Source organism: Thalassophryne amazonica, chromosome 15 (assembly GCF_902500255.1).
Source record: "Thalassophryne amazonica chromosome 15, fThaAma1.1, whole genome shotgun sequence".
NCBI classification, from domain to species: Eukaryota; Metazoa; Chordata; class Actinopteri; order Batrachoidiformes; family Batrachoididae; genus Thalassophryne; species Thalassophryne amazonica.
This window is the reverse complement of record NC_047117.1, coordinates 81,501,738-81,523,134: the sequence shown is the minus strand read 5'-3', so window position 1 is coordinate 81,523,134 and position 21,397 is coordinate 81,501,738. Positions and strand designations below refer to the sequence as shown.

General features: G+C 39.6%; 1 protein-coding gene across 4 annotated transcripts in view; it reads left to right on the top strand.

Moving 5' to 3' along the window:
• The window catches only part of LOC117526909 (potassium voltage-gated channel subfamily KQT member 5-like), a 313,438-nt gene that overhangs the window by 251,751 nt on the left and 40,290 nt on the right, over positions 1-21,397 (top strand). For all 4 annotated transcript variants that reach the window (XM_034189028.1, XM_034189027.1, XM_034189031.1 and 1 more), the window contains exons 5-8: positions 6,699-6,874; positions 11,452-11,577; positions 14,230-14,340; positions 15,146-15,241. In XM_034189028.1, coding sequence (XP_034044919.1) covers positions 6,699-6,874; positions 11,452-11,577; positions 14,230-14,340; positions 15,146-15,241 — 509 coding nt within the window. The remainder of the gene's footprint in view (positions 1-6,698; positions 6,875-11,451; positions 11,578-14,229; positions 14,341-15,145; positions 15,242-21,397) is intronic.

The window sequence follows — 21,397 nt, the reverse complement described above, 5'->3', positions numbered from 1 at the left end:
TTTTACTCCTCCTCTAGTGCTTACTTGTTGTCCTCTGAGTGACTGCACTCTGGCATTGCTTGTTCCACAGTATTCCGTTGACCATAGTTTACAGGGCCATGTTCGGTTGTGGTCAGAGCCCATTACACAAGAAACGAGGCTGCATTAAATCTGTTCGAGTCTTTCTGCTGTTTAGACAGTTGGGGCTTCTTCTGAGAAAGTGCAGTAGTGTGTTTGAGGAAGGAAGCGTGTAACTCTGTGGTCATGCAGGGTGCTACGAGCTGCCGTCCACATACTGTGTGGTGGCTGCTGTCAAGAACTAGGACTGAGGAAATAAATGAAAAATCATGTTAAAACAAAAGGAAAAAAGATTTAGTAGTCAGGGCTGCACTTAGCATTAGCAGTCTTTGTTTTGGACATTTCAAGCAGAACATGAATGTGTTGTGAATGTAAGGAATGAATGTAAAATTCCTCATTCATGATTCTAAGATGACCCCATATTTGTCAGTTGTATTTCCAGGAAGAAATCCCGCCTTGTATTTGGGCAAGTATCGTAATTGTTGTGCAGTTGGATTACAAACATGTAAACTGGGTTTATCTGCATGTCTCAGTCCACCCAGCTGTACGTGGGTATGGTCCTTGGTAGGAGAAGTTGTATCAGCCCCTCGTTGGTGAGGAAGATGGACTCTGGGTTGATTTCCTTACAGGATGGTGGACGTGGAGATGACTGAACAGTCTCAAGATTCTGTCTGTCAGGATCGTTCACTCTCTCATTCCTCTTTCTCCTCTTCTTGTTGTTTGCTTGCTTTTTTGTTTTCTTTCTGAAGACTTCCACTCCCATGTGGATCATTGCTCGTCAGCTGGCTCGGTCCCTCGCTTGGTTTTCCCAGGTGTTCCCAGGTATTCCAGTTGATGGAGCAGCTCTTGAGGTCGTGTTTCAAGATGCCCTTGCAGCATTTCTTCTCCCTTCCTTTGGACCGTTTTCCTTTGCTCAACTGGAAGTAGAAGATCTGCTTGGGAAGTCAGCTGTCATTCATTCTAATGATGAGACCCACAAATCGAAGATGGTTCTTGATGAAGACACATTTGATGCTCTGGCATTTGGCTTCAGCCAGGACGCTGATCTTGGTACAGTAGTCTTCCCACCTCATATCCTCAGGCAGCATTAGTGGAATTGCTTGAGGGTCTTCAGGTGGCAGGTAGTCCAGGTCTCAAATCCATACGGTACAGATGGCATGACAACATCTTTGGACTGGCAGCCCATCCTGGGGGATTTGTAGACTCTCATCGGCTTCATGCTACAGTATCCAGAGATAGGCGCCGGCTAACGATGCTAGCGAGTCTGTCACGGCTCAGGTTTACCAGCTTTATTCAGACAGAAAAATGGCATGTAAAATAAAAAATGAACAAAATCTGGAGACTTGACTAATTAAGAAACACCCAATATTTGTACAAATAGGATAAATCATATAATATGGTTCTGTTTGCTGTTAGTGTTGCTGTTAAACTGTTTATATTCGCTGTGATTATCAGGACAAAAACAAGAAAAATGTAGTCAGCCAGTCAGGCTTTGTTGCTAACTGGAGGGTCCTGGCAACCACTAGAGGCCACTGTTGCTTCTTGTAACATGTCCTTTTATGGAAATAAAAAAATATGGAATTGTGGTTGGTGAAGTTATTTCAATAAAAATGTCTGAGTTCTGGCGAGGTCGACATTAAAAAATGTAAAATTCTAGCAGGTCATTGGAAACCTGCAGTAACCTTCACATTCATGACTTTATTTTGCCACATGGTGCATGATGTGATCTGGATTGAATGATTCATCTGAATCTGGTGGGCAGAACACTTGTTTCCGTCGGTGTCATGGCAACCCAATCTCACTCCATTTCGTGATGGCATCACAAAAAGTAAACTGAATCTATTGGTTCGTGATACCATCACGAGAAGCGTCACATTTTTGTGACTGTATCACGAAATGTGGGGTGATGGGGGGAGGGGGGGTCTGTGGGGGTTGTGGTTAGGGTTAGAAATAGAAAAATTAAAAATCTGCATCATGAAAATGTGACTCATTTTGTAACAGGAACACAACAACAACAACAAAACGATTTACCATGAACATTTCTGAAGAAAATGCAAACTGATCTGCAGGTTTGAGGGATTTCAATGAAATAATGAAACAATAAATGAAGTATTTCTTTTGTTTTTTTTTGTTTGTTTGTTTGTTTGTTTGTTTTAAACTCTTTAGAGTGCACTTAGAATTTTAAAGATCTTGATACCATAGCGAAGAATATTGCTGCTGTAAAACTAATAAGGTTTTAACTACCTAAGAGCAGAGATGTGATTAAATGTACACAGGATCTGGTCCTTTAATGCTCTTCATCCCTCTGCGAGACCATTCAGGTTGTTTGCCTTTTCTCCGGCGGCATAAAGATGCTGATGTCAAGGAAACGCAGCTTCCCTGGACCCTCTTCCCGAAGGCCGAGGCCACTCTGATATTCTATAGGCAACATGATACGCTTTTATGAAGTTGATAAATTAAAAAAAACACAAACCATTTTAGTAGCTATTATATAACAGCTGAGTGGATCCTTGTCAGTTGATTGGTGCTTTGTTCGTCACGTGTCATGGGTTATTCGTTCCATTGAATGATGCATTCCACTTTAAACCTCATGAAATATTCATACCACTGAACTCAAACATTCATTATTTGTATAATGTTGTTGCAGTTTGGTCAGCCAGTTTTTGGACAGTGGCAATTTTTTGTGTACACACCACAGTAGAGTTGAAATAAAGTGATCAAGATTTTAAATGTTTTAAAGCTGGGAACACACCTGGCGCCTATAGGCGCATTCTGATAGTTGCACTTGCAAAGAAAGCCAGAGGTCAATCATTTGAGCCATGGTCAAGGTAACTGGGGTCTCAGATAAGATTTCCACTCGGCACGAGTCCCTTAGACTCCCTAGGTTTTAATAAGGGTTTTCATTTATTTATTTAAATTAATGATGTGGCTGCTGTTTCTCAGATTTCTTTCACCCCATTACAGCCATCAGCCAGATGCTAGTCAGCACTTTCTTTAAAAAAAAATAAGAGGGTATTGGGAGCGATACACTGTTGTACAGGCTCGACTGATTGTTTGATTGATTTAGAAATTCCATTTAAAACGTAAACAAAATACCATGTATTAAAACATATGCCTATATAACACATTTATCATGGAATTTCAAGGATAACACAAAAACGTCCAAAGACTTATTTCCATTGTGGTCCTACAAAATACAGTGATTAAATATGACTACTTAAAGGTTCTGGTTTCACTTTCAGCAAAGTCAGTTGTCAGTTTGAGAGCAGAGCAAATTGGAAAGAGCAGTGGGTGGGGGGGGGGGGGGGTCATTTATTGAGTCATAGCAATGTGTTGTTTTGTCTGTTTTTTTTGTCAGTTTATTTTTTGCTCACTGTACTTTGTGTGTACACAAATAAGTCTAAGTGTATGTATGCATGTTTATATATATAGATAGATAGATAGATAGATAGATAGATAGATAGATAGATAGATAGATAGATAGATAGATAGATAGATAGATAGATAGATAGATAGATAGATAGATAGATAGATAGATAGATAGATAGATAGATAGATAGATAGATAGATAGATAGATAGATAGATAGATAGATAGATAGATAGATAGATAGATAGATAGATAGATAGATAGATAGATAGATCACTGTCGTCTCACAGCGAGAACGTCATGGGATCAGTTCACATCTGTGGGCTTTCTGTGTGGAGTTTGCGTGTTCTACTCTGTACTTCTACTGTAATGAAACTTATTACCCAGCAGTGGGGAATAAGTTTCATTACAGTAGAAGTCTATTCTGAAAGCGCTGTAACTAGGTTTAAGGATATGATTCCTTCTTTGTTATGTTCTTCAATGCCATATACCAACACAGTGCAGAGTAGCTACCTAAACTCTGTGAGTGAGATAGATTATCTCGTCAATAGCTTTACATCCTTATTGAGCACAACTTTGGATGCTGTAGCTCCTCTGAAAAAGAGAGCCTTAAATCACAAGTGCCTGACTCTGTGGTATAACCCACAAACTTGCAGCTTAAAGCAGATAACCCGTAAGCTGGAGAGGAAATGGCATCTCACTAATTTAGAAGATCTTCATTTAGCCTGGAAAAAGAGTCTGTTGCTCTATAAAAAAGCCCTCCATAAAGCTAGCACATCTTACTATTCATCACTAATTGAAGAAAATAAGAACAACCCCAGGTTTCTTTTCAGCACTGTAGCCAGGCTGACAAAGAGTCAGAGCTCTATTGAGCTGAGTATTCCTTTAACTTTAACTAGTAATGACTTCATGACTTTCTTTGCTAATAAAATTTTAACTATTAGAGAAAAAATTATTCATAACCATCCCAAAGACATGTCTTTATGTTCGGCTGCTTTCAGTAATGCTGGGATTTGGTTAGACTCTTTCTCTCCGATTGTTCTGTCTGAGTTACTTTCATTAGTCACTTCCTCCAAACCATCAACATGTCTATTAGATCCCATTCCTACCAGGCTGCTCAAGGAAGCCCTACCGTTAATTAATGCTTCGATCTTAAATATGATCAATCTATCTTTATTAGTTGGCTATGTACCACAGGCTTTTAAGGTGGCAGTAATTAAACCATTACTTAAAAAGCCATCACTTGACCCAGCTATCTTAGCTAATTATAGGCCAATCTCCAACCTTCCTTTTCTCTCAAAACTTCTTGAAAGGGTAGTTGTAAAACAGCTAACTGATCATCTGCAGAGGAATGGTCTATTTGAAGAGTTTCAGTCAGGTTTCAGAATTCATCATAGTACAGAAACAGCATTAGTGAAGGTTACAAATGATCTTCTTATGGCCTCAGACAGTGGACTCATCTCTGTGCTCATCCTGTTAGACCTCAGTGCAGCTTTTGATACTGTTGACCATAAAATTTTATTACAGAGATTAGAGCATGCCATAGGTATTAAAGGCACTGCGCTGCAGTGGTTTGAGTCATATTTATCTAATAGATTACAATTTGTTCATGTAAATGGGGAATCTTCTTCACAGACTAAGGTTACTTATGGAGTTCCACAAGGTTCTGTGCTAGGACCGATTTTATTCACTTTATACATGCTTCCCTTAGGCAGTATTATTAGAAAGCATTGCTTAAATTTTCATTGTTACGCAGATGATACCTAGCTTTATCTTTCCATGAAGCCAGAGGACACACACCAATTAGTTAAACTGCAGTATTGTCTTTCAGACATAAAGACATGGATGACCTCTAATTTCCTGCTTTTAAATTCAGATAAAACTGAAGTTATTGTACTTGGCCCCACAAATCTTAGAAACATGGTGTCTAACCAGATCCTTACTCTGGATGGCATTACCCTGACCTCTAGTAATACTGTGAGAAATCTTGGAGTCATTTTTGATCAGGATATGTCCTTCAATGTGCATATTAAGCAAATATGTAGGACTGCTTTTTTGCATTTGCGCAATATCTCTAAAATTAGAAAGGTCTTGTCTCAGAGTGATGCTGAAAAGCTAATTCATGCATTTATTTCTTCTAGGCTGGACTATTTTAATTCATTATTATCAGGATGTCCTAAAAGTTCCCTGAAAAGCCTTCAGTTAATTCAAAATGCTGCAGCTAGAGTACTGACAGGGACTAGAAGGAGAGAGCATATTTCACCCATATTGGCTTCTCTTCATTGGCTCCCTGTTAATTCCAGAATAGAATTTAAAATTCTTCTTCTTATTTATAAGATTTTGAATAATCAGGTCCCATCTTATCTTAGGGACCTCATAGTACCATTCGCTCTCAGACTGCAGGCTTACTTGTAGTTCCTAGGGTTTGTAAGAGTAGAATGGGAGGCAGAGCCTTCAGCTTTCAGGCTCCTCTCCTGTGGAACCAGCTCCCAATTCAGATCAGGGAGACAGACACCCTCTCTACTTTTAAGATTAGGCTTAAAACTTTCCTTTTTGCTAAAGCTTATAGGTAGGGCTGGATCAGGTGACCCTGAACCATCCCTTAGTTATGCTGCTATAGACTTAGACTGCTGGGGGGTTTCCATGATGCACTGAGTGTTTCTATTTATTCACCTCTTTTTGCTCTGTATGCACCACTCTGCATTTAATCATTAGTGACTGATCTCTGCTCCCCTCCACAGCATGTCTTTTTCCTGGTTCTCTCCCTCACCCCCAAGTGCTTGCTCACAGGGGGTCATTTTGACCGTTGGGGTTTTTCTGTAATTATTGTATGGCTTTTGCCTTACAATATAAAGCGCCTTGGGGTGACTGTTTGTTGTGATTTGGCGCTATATAAATAAAATTGATTTGATTTGATTCTCTTGTTTTCATGGGTTTTCAAAAAAGGTCTTGATTTTATTGGGACTAACCTGATTAAATAAAAAGACTAAATAAAAAAAATATATACACACTCTCTCTCTTTGAAGTTACAGTAAATTATCACTTTTACAGCCATCTTAGTACTTGTTACCACATTATGACATGCAAACAGTGTGGTACTGTGTTGCAAAACTCTGTAGATTAGAAAGTTCTACAGTTCCTCCACATTCTGCTTTCCTGATTAGCAAATGAACCAGGAACATTTTTCCTTCGATGCTTAAACTGCTGTGGCACATACGGCACCCATCAGATTTTTTTAAACTGATCTAGATTTTGTAACTTTCTCTCCTACAGACATCATCGTGCTGATCGCGTCGGTGGCGGTGGTCTCAGCAGGTAGCCAGGGCAACATCTTTGCAACGTCTGTTTTACGGAGCCTGCGCTTCCTGCAGATCCTACGTATGGTGAGGATGGATCGAAGAGGAGGCACGTGGAAGTTGTTGGGGTCTGTGGTCTACGCACACAGCAAGGTGAGCCAACACGCATGTGTAATATGTCTATTTTCTACATAATAAGTGACAACTGGTTGTGTGTAGGTGTGTATATGTCCCTCTCCTGTCCAAACGGCACCTCAGACTTGAGCCAAACTTGGCTATGTCTCATATCCGCAGCTACATGTTTGCTAAAAGGTACGCTATTTTATCCTGCACCAAAATGTAAACCATTGGTTGTGGCACTGGTTATATTTTGCAAAAATTACAAATTTAATGACCGCGTCACCCATGACCTTGAGCTGCGTGTCTATCTGCAAACTATTCTGCTAACGTGTACACGTTACAGCAGAATGATATTGGAAAAAAATTATCATTATGATTTTTTCTTTCTTTCTTTCTTTGTCCATAGGGATATATATTGCAGTATATGAATATCTTGCAGGATCATCTTTTCTGTAAAAATGCAAGAGCCAATCGTAGCAGTAGAAGGCTAGAACGTTTCAAAGCAGCAAAAGCAAGTAAATCTTTCTGACCTGTTTCATCCTTTCTTCTGAATTCATCATCACTGCCACTGGAAAACTGCTGTCAACAGAAGATGCCCTTATTTTGGAAGATGCCGTTTGAAAATACTTTAATTCCTTATTGTGGAAATCGCTTGTGAATGCATTTTTAAAAGACGTCCCTTTGTGTTATAATACTGTGCTCCAGGTGCGTTTCTCACTCTGAGATGAAGGAAGCCATCAACAAGAAGAAAAACAACATTTTAAAAGCTGAAAGTCCTTTCTGCAATTATTTTAGCAGTGTCACAGTGCTCCATTTATTCATGATCAGCGTTCACCAGCCATCCGTTGTCTCTTCTCCTGATGAAGATGAATCCCTTTAATGATCCACCGAGACAAAACAAATGTATGTTAAATTGCACTGTTAATAAAAATGTCATTAGTTATGAGCGGCTGAGGTTAGAGAGACAGGGTTATGATATCATCTTTTCAGAAACACACAGAGATGCAAAACCAGTGACTATGTTTACATGCAGCCAATAACCCTTTCATAACCCTTTCATAACCGGAATATTAGCAATAACCCGGTTGCGCACGGCCATGTAAACACCCGCAAAAACCTGAATATGATCATATTCCGGTTTTTAAAAACCAGAATATGACCCCTGGGTTACTCCTTTTCTAACCCGAATATCAGGTCATATAAACGCGCATCGGGATATCCCCATAGAAAGGAACATTATTTTGTGTTCTGTGCATGTCCTATCCACAAGGAATCTTTGTTTTTTGAGTACAGCAACTACTTGTATGCAGCACGCGCAACCCACCGGACACCACAGAAGCAGAGGTAAACAGTGCATCACCGCGATTGCCCTCATTCCCTCCGATGCGGTTACTGAGTCTGCGGGCTCGGTAAACGCTGCAGCGGGCCACTCACACCGCCCCCCTCTTTGCTGTGCGGAGCTGCGCCAACTCTGGCAACAGGTCCAGAGATTACGCTCGCTGTTTTGATGCGGATCACTCCGGCAGCCCACAAGGATAGATTTCTTGCGGAAAAATCCACAGTGCCGCAGGGTCTCGGTATACCACAGCCGCAGAGCTCCATGGCCATGACTTGGATTCTTTGCGGGTCCCGCATCCATACCCCCGGAGGCAGTGAGCGAAGGGACAGCACGCGCATTCTGTTCTGCGTGTGTCTGTTTATAATCTTCTCACCCAGAAGAAAAAAGAGAGCATTTACACAGAAGAGAAAAGTGAGAAAATGTTAATGCCTGTTTGAGAAAATGTATAAAGTGTGTAGTGAGGGGTTTTACAGCCTTAAAACATCTATAATAATTGTAAAAAACTAACGCTGACTACTTCGCGGATTTCGCCTATTGTGCGTTATTTTTAGAATGTAACTCCCGCGATAAACGAGGGACCACTGTACTTCATTAGTATCATGAAAGACAAATGTCTTTTATTGACGGTAGAAATTACCGAGGTAGCAACATTTACAAGAAGGTGGCCGAAAAGTTACGCGAAGCAGGATTTGCACAAACGCGAGACCAAATCAAGCACCGGTGTAAGACGTGCGTCACTGTTTAGATGGGGATATTCCAAATGATACCAATGACCATGTATACAGGAGTAACTCTGTCTGCTTAAGCATGTAAATGGGTTATTCCTAATGATTCAGAAACCGGAATATTGACCTTATCCTGAATATTAACGGCATGTAAACGTAGCCAGTGTTTTCAGATTTATCCACTTTTTCGGCCACCAAATCAAGACAAGTCATGAGGGAGCCACGTGCTTCTCTTTTTTTTCCAGCTGAGAATGTGATTGATGCGTGCAGCGCAGTGAAGGAGAAGGTGCATGTCACGCATATGCATTACCGGGCTCCTTTATTTGAGTAAATTTAATGTCTTGGACATCTTTTGTTAGATAATCATGAAAAACAAAAGCAGATTTTTACCCTTATCAATTGTCAATGTAAACACACATGCTTAGTTTAATTATGCCACATTGCAATGGCGATGCTCAAAAGATATATTGTGCAGCCCAAGTACACTTGTAAAGTTTGGTGTTCAAAAGTGTTTTCTCTCTCTCTCTCAGCCACCGTTACTCTGCAGGTGTTATGGTAACCACATCTACCCGCTGTCAGCAGCGGTTTGACATTTCCACAGGCAATTTCATCACACAGGACTTCTGCATTCATCGGTTCCTACAATTTTCAGATGCTGTCTGTAAAATTGTGTACTTGTTTGTGTCATGTCAACACTTATCCTTTGTGCTGTGCACAGTGCACACTGCATTAATGTGATTTGGGGAAGGATTCAGAAGGTGTTACACTATAATTAGGACATCAGCGGGACACACTTGGGGTGCATCTTAAACAAAACATGATAAATTAATACAGTTTTGGGATGTTGTAGAGAATTTTTGTGGCACAACCAAAAGTCACTGCCATTCTTCTCCTACAGACAGCAGTTTATTGACTTTATCTTGAATTTTTCTGGTGAGCTGCACAGATGAAGAGCAGAATATTTTAGGCATGGATGAGATAACATTTGAAAAAAGCATTTTGTCATTTCTATGCATCTTTAAAGGCATTTCTCTGTGTGATGGTGCTTTAACGCTCATCATCACGACAGTTTTGTGAACTGTGAGACTCTCTTTGAAGTGGCTAATCCTGCTGCCAACTCTGAGAATTCTACAGACTGGGAACCACCTGGAGAATTCGGCAATTAGGCAATAGACAGAACAATTTGAGGTATAGTATAGCTGCTCAGCGGAGTCACGTAAAACTGGGAGTTTATCATTGGGATTCCTTCCCCTGGTCCTCCAGACAAAAAGGAGGTTGATCCATCCCTTTCGTTGGAGGATGACCTGCTCATGCTGAGCTATGTTCCACTCACCTGGGACTACAACAATGAAAAATGGATCACAAGGACAAGAAAACTGTCAGACCTTTCTGTGTGATTACTTGTGAAATATTCACTTTTCAGTGAGGATGAGGTAGGGGTGATGGCCAAATGGTTAATTGCTGCTTTTTTCCAGTGCCTCTGATCTGCTGTGGCAACCCCGAGTAAAATAAGGGAGAAGCTGAAGGAACTTACTTATAATGAGAACAAAGTGTCTTGTCCGCCTTTAGATTACTGACAGAAAAAAGTGAACATAAATGAGGCTTTTCTCTGTTTCAACAATACCTGATGAAAAAAGTCCCCACAAAGTCCCCTCTCCTGGCCCCTAAGCATTGGGAGTAGCTCAAGACGGCCATAACAACGTGCCAAAAAACACTCAGACACCAGAAGACGATGCACCAGGGATGGTTTGATGAGAATGACCAGATCCTCCAATGACTCATCAACCAAAAGCATGAAGCTTTCCTTCACCTCCAGAATGATCCAACCTTGCGAGAAAAGGTCTCGACTACAGCAAAGCAAAGTGAAACTCTCAAACTGAAAAATCAGTGGTGGATCAACAAGGCTGCTTGAAATCCAAGTCCTCGCTGACAGAAATGACAGCAGAGACTTTTTCATTTCCACCAAAGCAATCTATGGCCCCTCGACCCAAAGACAAACAAGGATGGCCTGAGCCTGATGAAGACCAGAGATTACATCATTACTCAATGGAAAGAACACTTTGAAGACCTCTGGAACACCAACACAGTCACTGAGAAGGAGGAAGTGCTCAGACATTTGCCAACAAAAAAATCGTTGAAGAACTTAGCCGAACACCAACTCTCGAAGAAACTCTCATTGCTAAGTGGCACTCTGCGGGCCACGTTTGACCCGGCTCTGCCAGGTCTGTACTGTTGCAGGGGAAAGTGCTGTTTCCAAAAGCAGGGGTCTGAAAGAACCATTTTGTCCCGTCTCCCACAAATAAAAATTTCTGAAGCCTAAAACCATATTTGACCATTAAAATGAATAAATAAAGATGACATATATACATATGCCTTTTTTATTTTATTTTGTTTGAACCCCAAATCAGAAAACTTCTGGATGAGTCTGAGTGCAGAGATGAGCAACTTGAATTGGATGTAATGTTCTTATTGCAAAGAAGTGGGCATGAAAAAAGTTCCATTTTCTATGATTGAAATCTGATGGCCAGTTTGTACTTTTCTTGCAGGAACTGGTAACTGCCTGGTACATTGGCTTCTTGGTTCTCATCTTCTCGTCATTCCTCGTCTACCTTGTGGAGAACAAGTCCAATAAGGAGTTTGCTACCTACGCCGATGCCTTGTGGTGGGGCACGGTGAGTTTAGAGAAAGTGCCGACTTTGTCAGACGTAGTTTCTTCAGCATTGAATCTCACAGCTGCAGTTCTGTGCAGGAAACAGTGTTCCAATTCCTTCATCTGCATCTAGATGTAGATCCATCTTCATAAAATGTGCTCGGCATTCGATGCAGAAAATTTGTCATTACCAACATTTGTCTTGTAGTTGTGTCTGAGCATTTGACACCTCGTCTTAAAACATTTGTTCTGCAGGATGCCAATAATCACCATTTTCGTTTCAAACATTCCTAATGGTGCCAAATGGCTTTGAATACCTTTGTCCTGTAAACAGTGCAGGCAGACAGTGCTGGAAGTGTCAATCCCACTTCAAAACCAGGTATTTTTTTTGTCATTAAAATATTAGTAGACTGCTCTAAAAGCTCATTCCCAGGATTTTTCTGAGTACAAGTGATTAGATGTATTCATTTGTCATATTTTGATGAATTAAGTACTATAACTGCAAAGCACATAACAGGCTCCTTTATCATGAAAGCATTTAGTCCTCTGCTTAATGTGTTTTTACTCAAAAAATGGTCTCTAATTGTCTTCACTCATTACCAGCATAGATTTGAGCAGGTTTGCACCCCATTTCCACAAACTCTACCGTGCCTTTTGTTTGGAAGGACCCAAAGTAATTGAGCAAATGCATGTCATTATAAATTAAGTTGGTGTCCTAATGTCTGGAACACAAAGATTTTATCAGTTGCAGAATTTGTTCCCTGGTGAGGCTTTCACGGTTGGTATCTTAAGCTCCTGCTCATTTTCCAAACCTATTCTTTTCAGTTTGTCATTTAACAAGTGAAATGCATCCTCAGAGGGATTTCTGGAAGGTGGCAGATGTTGCCATTGTAGAGCTTCTTTGTCTTGGAAAAAGGATTGGGTTGCTTTCAGAGTACAGTTCAATTGATTGACTGTGTGCACAGTGCCTGGGTTTATTTGTGTTGAACTATTATCAGCAATTAAAACAGCAAATCTTTGGAAAATATCAAGTAGATGGTTTATACAAAGATGGAAAATCACACAAAAAAGAAACAAAGAACATGGACCTTCATATTCATAATGTGTTATGGAAGAAATTTCATGTAATGTCAATTTTCAGCAGGTGTTTCCAGTAACAGTAGTATTCTGTATTGAGCAATTTAAGTAAACAGTTTGTATTGGATTGGATTGTATAGTTGTAGAGATTTGCTTTCAGTTTGAGTTAAGGAAGATAAATTTAGTAAAAAGTATTTGAAATGAAATAAACAAATTAAAATGTGTAAAATACCAAGGTCAGTTTCAGTTTGTACAGGGGTCAAAAGTTAAAGTTGCTCCTTTAATTTTGCTCCAGCTGTATTTGTGCTGAATTTGATGCTCGTATCACCATTTGAAGGATTGTTTCAGTTATCTGCTGCACTAATAAGCACACAGAGCATGAACCAGCTGTTAGCTTAAACATGTGTATATAAGGCAACCTGAGTTAAAGGAGAAATGCTGCTTTTAACAACCTGGACCTCATTTCTGGCATAAAATGCGGTTGTTTACTCACCAATATAAGTTTGGTGTCATTAGAAGTTCAAAGTTCAAACGACATGTTCAGTTCAAATCTGAGGCAAACATTTTTCTTCTTCTACTAAGGTGGATTAGAACTTCCTGTTTGAGTGTGAGCTTGCCACTGAGTTCCCGTGAGATTCCATGGGATCTCGTCTCTCAATCCAGGAGGTGTTTGACATTTGAACATTTCCTGTTTTACTGTGGATTTGAATTTTGGCACTTCCTGTTTAGGACACCCTGTACCATGAGTGAGCTTTGCGCCACTGTGCGACGCTTTGCTCATATAATTATATTCATTAGCTTTTAAGTAGGGGATTCATAATAGGACATTGCCAATATAATCAGAATTTGCATTGTGTAGAAAAAAAAATTTAGTTCCCCTGAATGGAAAATTTGCAAAAGAACAGACTGCCTTGAACTATGTTTAGCAGCGACCCATACAGTCTGTGATAGCGATGTCATAGATTGCATGGGAGCATCCTCTGACTTATGCAGAGGATGCTGGGAATCACATGGCAACAGCCAATCAGAGTAGAGAGGCACGGTGACATCAGCTGGTTGTAATAATCCAAGATGGTGGGAAACTCTCCAAAATGACTTATTTCTGTATAATTCTAATAAGATTCTCATATATTTTGTTAACGTTAGCCAGAAATAAAATATTGTAAATCTTAAAAAGTTTTTGAATCCAGATAACACCTCAGAAGTGATTTACAAGACGTTGGATGTTAGGCGTGCACACCCTGTGTATGCGCAGCACACCAGGTCAGAGGTAACTTTCGGTAATTTCAAGACCTCATGCATGTGCACGTGCACTTCCTCCATCAGACAGCTTACAAAAGAAAATAAAATATTTGTTATGAAATTCCACACCACCACCACCCCCCCACCCCCAACCCCGGTAAATATGTTCTCTTCATTAAATTGATCTGTAATTTTGAAAAATACACCGTTAAAATGCAGATTTCAGCAGAAACTAAACTTGGTCAATTTTGTGATATTTTGAAAAGCCATACAACTTTAAGGCACTCTAAGGCTGAGCATCAGGGCAATTTTGATTATCACACAGTGTGTAAAAAGATAGTATTTCTATTCACAGATCACCCTGACAACCATCGGCTATGGGGACAAAACACCAAAGACGTGGATAGGCCGCATACTGTCTGCCGGATTTGCCCTCCTGGGCATCTCGTTCTTTGCCTTGCCAGCAGTAAGTCTTTGAATCATCACTTTTTATTTGATATTCAATGAGTGTACAAATTTGAATGAATGAATGGATTTATTTATTCTGTACACAAATCAACAATAAAAAAAACTCGGAACAAAACAGCATTTCTTGCATAGTGCATGCACAGTAAATGATCAAAGTGGATGCACCAGTAATCACTACACTTCCAGCATTTTGCGGCACTTTGGCACGAGTTTTTGTTGTTGTTATCTTTATGTCTCTTGCCTGCTTACTGCACATGTGCACTTTGTGCGCAATAATTTGTATCCTGGCCAGAAAACCTCTCACTTCGGAGTATATTACAAGCATTTAACACAATTGTGTCTTTAAGGGGAGGACAGGTGACACTTATGGGTGTGTTTTTTTGTCCAAAACACACCCATGACTAATGAGTTGATTTTATCCAGTAACTTTGTGCTCTACGCCCTGATTTGCGCTCACAGTTTGTGGTGCATAATTAATAATGTGTGGTGAGACACACCCCAAACTGACTTGTGCAAAAACTATTCGACCATGTGCCATATATCCTTCAGATAGGGCTGCAGGATCACCAGATTATTTTGCTTATTGAACAGGTCTTACTTTCAGGTTCTCCTGCACTGAGCAAGGCTTTTGCTCTAAAAAAAAAAAAAAAAGAAAGAAAGAAAAGCCCTTGGCAGTTTAAAGATAATGCTGATTTAGCTTTTAGCTTGCAGACATTTGTGAAATAAAATTCTGGAACCACTTGTCTAAAGCATAAAATAATCCCACTCTCCTCCAGTATTTATTGCTATTAATGTTCCACCAGGGTATTCTGGGCTCAGGCTTTGCTCTGAAGGTCCAGGAGCAGCACAGACAGAAGCACTTTGAGAAAAGGAGAAACCCAGCTGCCTATCTGATCCAGGTGAAATAGACGCTCACACAACATACACAACTGTTTTTGTGCAGTAACTTTCACTCATATTGCAGCTTGATTACGGCAAAAATCAGAATCACAATTATTTTGGCCAAAATTAAATTCAGGAATATTTAATACAATTATTCATTGAATTTTGAAGGATTCTGTGTTAATTGCATATTTTATTTGTTTTTGGAAGTTGCATTTTTAACAGTGGATTTTCTTTAAATCAAGCTTCAGTGTTACAAGTAATTGGTACAGTCGGGCATCTGGGTCCCTGATGCGCGTGCACATAGATAGTAACCAGCAAGCCGCTGAAAACAAACCGCTGTCACGTTCATTTCCTACTTGACGTCCATCACGCTCGCAGCATTATACCGTGGCTTTTTCTACTTAATATACACCAGTTTTCACAGAGAATGTTCGCTGGATGCTATGCGTGTTGCTATGTACGTGCACATCAGGGACTCGGATGTCCAACCATACCTACGCCATTTGGCATGACCAAATCGGCAGGCCTTTGCGAATAAACAGCAGTAAAGACGACTATATCAACAATGGTTGTGAGTGCGCATACAGTTTGTTTTCAGCGGCGACCCAAAATGGCGACTGTAACTACACGGAAGTGACGTAGGTCCGACCGTACCTATTGAACTAAAAACACACACACACACACATATATATATAATATATGTGTGTGTGTGTGTGTGTGTATATATATATATATATATATATATATATATATATATATATATATATATATATATATATATATATATATATATATATATATATATATAGATATAGATATAGATATAGATATAAACTCCTGGCCAATCAATAAATGGTTAAAGAGGTGGAGCATAGGCAAATGACGACCAAACACACCTTTCATCTCTTAGTTACCGAGCAAGCTAAGGCTAACCTTGCTTCGGGTATTTAGTCACATTTTGCAGATTGGGTTGTTGTTTTCGCACAAGGTGGCTTGGGTGCTACAATTAAAAAACTATCACCAGCGTATTGCCTCAGTAACTATTGTGGCTAACATCACCTGCTGTTGATACCTGCTAATTAATGCTAACAGTGCTAATATATAAATGAATGCAGTAAAAATTTCATAAACTGCAAATACTGGGAACTGACTTTTTAGTCTTCTTCCAATAACTGCACAGCTAAACATATTATCTCAAATATTTGTAATAAAATGCTCAGAAAAAAACAAACACAGTCAAGTCCACAGCAGCTAGCAACCACCTGCTAGCCTAGCAGTGTTAGTCTGCATTAACACACACTGCAGGTTCCTACTTATATTTCTCTTTTCAAACGGCTAATGGGAATGTTGTGAAACAATGACTTTATGTTGATTACATTATTTTTATTCACTAGAAGCCACAATTGCAGTTGGAATCAAAATTCAACTGATCACCGAAATGAATGTATTTCAAATTTCTTCCAGATCAGTGTGATGTGTTCGTGTTTTTTGTTTGTTTGTTTTTAATGTATTTGTTTGTTTGTATTGCAAACATTGTTCTACAGGCCAGTAGAAGGGCGCGGGTATACGCCACTTCTGCAAAATGGTGAATCCGAAGGCAAGAATTTGTAATTCTGCGACTGCCCACCACTGAAAACATGCACGGGCTGTATTGATTGTCTATTGAAATCATCTGGTTTGTTTTGTTTCTAACTTGCTTTTAACAGCCAGCTGATAGCTGTCATTGCCTGGAACAATGAGATTTATACAATAAGATGACCTGAAATGAACCACTGTAAAATGAATTGACTTTATTGACGAGTCTGACCCCTTTGAAAAGTGATCAAATTATATGTATTTGTACTGAGTTCGGTGATGTTTTCAGCGGCCAAAAATGGCCACCAGAGGGTGCTCGGGTAAAGTATGCCCTGCAGTCCCTTTATTCAGAGAGTAGCGACATGACGAGCTGGGGAAAAAAAAAAAACGGTTGTGGTGCCATCTTGGGGCCAATATAGCATTCGCTGTTAAGCTGTCTGCATGGAAATCCAGCTATTTTATTTATTTATTTGCTGAAAATGCCAGGTTGCTGTGCATTTGGATGCACAAATAGACACAAGGTCTTCAAGATGTACAGATACCCTTCAGATCCGAACAGGTGACAAATTTGGGAAAATAAAGTTAGCTGTGTGGGATGGAAGTTGAGTTCATCCTCAAATGTTTGAGGTAAATTTATTGTGTTCAGTCTCATGTACAGTAAAACTCACCTAAACCGTCATCATATAAACTGGATATTTACAGTAAGCGGACAAAAAAGTCCCAATGTTTTTGTATTGTTTCACATGAAATAAACAGCGGATTTTGTATAACGGATTTTTCGCTCACATCGGATAAAATGTCCTGTCCGATCGCAGTGCATTTCCTTTAAAAACCCATGTGCATGTGGGCCCGGAGTTATTTCCCACAAGCCTGATGGTTTATTTTTTTCAAACCGTGCTCAGACTCGGACCCGCAGCCTGACGTGCACCTGTTAAATCAGACACAACAAAAGCCTGTGATTTGACACTTTTCTGCTTTCACTCTTTCCTCTCATATTTTAATAGTTTTTGCAGTGTGCACGCTGATTACATTTCAGGATCACATACGTTTGATGAAGAAGTCTGCAAATTTACAACACAGAATTGGAAAAAGAGGAAATTGCACAGCTTACCTTTGAATTGGAGGTGATGATTGTAGAAAGAAAAGCTTGTTGAGGGTCAAATTAATCCATAATAAAGCATAATCCTGTGACAGAGAACTTTAAAAGTATCACACGTCATTGCATGACACAGAGTTACAGAGCTGCAGAAGCACAAATCAGACTTTAAATTAATTAAATAAATCATCATAAGTTGTAAATTCATGTAAATTTGATAGCTTAACTATTTTTATATTTATTTTGGTAGTACCTGTACCTGGATATGTTGCTGTATGTGGTTAACAATAACACTGTTGACGCTACACTCTGACTAAAGGGACTCTAGTCCGCGCTTTCCTATAGGAAGCCTGCATGTTACAAAAATTGCATAATTCTCCAGTTTCTGTTTTTACTCTGAAGATCTGACAGATGTCGCACTGTTCTATCTCTCTCACACACACACACACACACACACACACACACACACACACACACACACACACACACACACACACACACACACACACACACACACACACACACACACACAGCTTTATTCAAAACCACAAATACCAGTTTAAGCCCAGTCTTCCCATTTTCCACATTTCTTTCCCCATGCTCTCCCCCAAAAAACATTTTTTTCATCCTCTGTTGTCACGCTGCACCTCTTTTTTGAAGTGTTTGTGCACATGCAGATTTTAACTATTGATGTTACAATCAAAATATTATTGTAGGCAAAAACTGAATTCATGGTTAATTTCTACCACTTGTCAACGAATGAGAAAAGATTCTGTTAAGGATTTAAATCAAATTATGAAACCATGAATGGGGTTGGGGGGGGGGGCATACATATTAAAAGTGTCCCATCACAATGAACATTGACAAGATTTTTTTTTTTTAAGAACTTGGGAGTGTAAAACAAATCCATCAGTTTACTCGTCAACCAACTGGAACTTGGCATGTGATAGAACATTGACTGTTTTCATCACGCTCGAATAATAAACTTTGTATTAATGCCGCTTGCACGCCTGATGTTCCTGCTCTAAAATGGACTGCTAATCACTAATATAGCCAGACTGACCGTAATCTGATTTGTTCTTAATCTGCACATACGTCCAAGGTGCTGTTTCCCACATGATGGGAAATCAGGGAATTGGAACGTTATATTAGATGGTTTTAATGGGCGTCCATTAGTTGTTGACGCCACAGCTGTTTGTCCTCTGTGCACATCTGGGTGGTATTCTGGAATGTGTTGTTTTGTCTTGTGATCTAAAGTCCTATTTTGAAGTAGGTCCTGAGGCCCACTGATGCTGATGCTTATCCACTCGAATCTAAATTATAGCTTATCGCTCTGCCCTACTTATTTTCTGTCATCGCTTCTGTTTATGTGTCCATGCGTTAGCACTGTGTGAGTGGTTCATACAGATGAGGACGAAATTATCAGCTCCCCCTCTGAAATTTAAAGTTTTCTTAACAAATTTACAAAGTGCTTTTGTTAAGCCCCGGTCACACGGCCCTAACGAAGGGCACCAAAGCCAAAACAAAACAAGAAATCTGGACTTACGTTGACATCGTTTAACCATCGTCCAGCTTCGTTCCTGTAGCTGGCACCTCGTCAGAATTTTTAAACTGTCAAAAAATATGAACGAATCTCAACGACAACTTCAATTTGTCTGTATTTCGTTTTGCTTTCTGTCTTGACGGTTCCTCATCTTTTGTGTAGTTCCCGTAACATCCAATCTCCCGAGTCCGACATCTTGCATGAATGCTGACGATATCTGAACGGATTAATAACTAAAGCAATAACAAGCTGACTTTAAGATCCTCTTATTCTTGATGACTCGTCCATGTGTGTCCTACATATTTGTTTAATATGCGCTTTGAATGACATATCCTGATCAAAAATGACTCCAAGATTTCTCACAGTATTACTAGAGGTCAGGGTAATGCCATCCAGAGTAAGGATCTGGTTAGACACCATGTTTCTAAGATTTGTGGGGCCAAGTACAATAACTTCAGTTTTATCTGAGTTTAAAAGCAGGAAATTAGAGGTCAACCATGTCTTTGTCTGTAAGACAATCCTGCAGTTTAGCTAATTGGTGTGTGTCCTCTGGCTTCATGGATAGATAAAGCTGGGTATCATCTGCGTAACAATGAAAATTTAAGCAATACCGTCTAATAATACTGCCTAAGGGAAGCATGTATAAAGTGAATAAAATTGGTCCTAGCACAGAACCTTGTGGAACTCCATAATTAACTTTAGTCTGTGAAGAAGATTCCCCATTTACATGAACAAATTGTAATCTATTAGACAAATATGATTCAAACCACCGCAGCGCAGTGCCTTTAATACCTATGGCATGCTCTAATCTCTGTAATAAAATTTTATGGTCAACAGTATCAAAAGCAGCACTGAGGTCTAACAGAACAAGCACAGAGATGAGTCCACTGTCCGAGGCCATAAGAAGATCATTTGTAACCTTCACTAATGCTGTTTCTGTACTATGATGAATTGTAAAACCTGACTGAAACTCTTCAAATAGACCATTCCTCTGCAGATGATCAGTTAGCTGTTTTACAACTACCCTTTCAAGAATTTTTGAGAGCAAAGGAAGGTTGGAGATTGGCCTATAATTAGCTAAGATAGCTGGGTCAAGTGATGGCTTTTTAAGTAATGGTTTAATTACTGCCACCTTAAAAGCCTGTGGTACATAGCCAACTAACAAAGATAGATTGATCATATTTAAGATCGAAGCATTAAATAATGGTAGGGCTTCCTTGAGCAGCCTGGTAGGAATGGGGTCTAATAAACATGTTGATGGTTTGGATGAAGTAACTAATGAAAATAACTCAGACAGAACAATCGGAGAGAAAGAGTCTAACCAAATACCGGCATCACTGAAAGCAGCCAAAGATAACGATACGTCTTTGGGATGGTTATGAGTAATTTTTTCTCTAATAGTTAAAATTTTGTTAGCAAAGAAAGTCATGAAGTCATTACTAGTTAAAGTTAATGGAATACTCAGCTCAATAGAGCTCTGACTCTTTGTCAGCCTGGCTACAGTGCTGAAAAGAAACCTGGGGTTGTTCTTATTTTCTTCAATTAGTGATGAGTAGAAAGATGTCCTAGCTTTACGGAGGGCTTTTTTATAGAGCAACAGACTCTTTTTCCAGGCTAAGTGAAGATCTTCTAAATTAGTGAGACGCCATTTCCTCTCCAACTTACAGGTTATCTGCTTTAAGCTACGAGTTTGTGAGTTATACCACGGAGTCAGGCACTTCTGATTTAAAGCTCTCTTTTTTAGAGGAGCTACAGCATCCAAAGTTGTCTTCAATGAGGATGTAAAACTATTGACGAGATACTCTATCTCACTTACAGAGTTTAGGTAGCTACTCTGCACTGTGTTGGTATATGGCATTAGAGAACATAAAGAAGGAATTATATCCTTAAACCTAGTTACAGCGCTTTCTGAAAGACTTCTAGTGTAATGAAACTTATTCCCCACTGCTGGGTAGT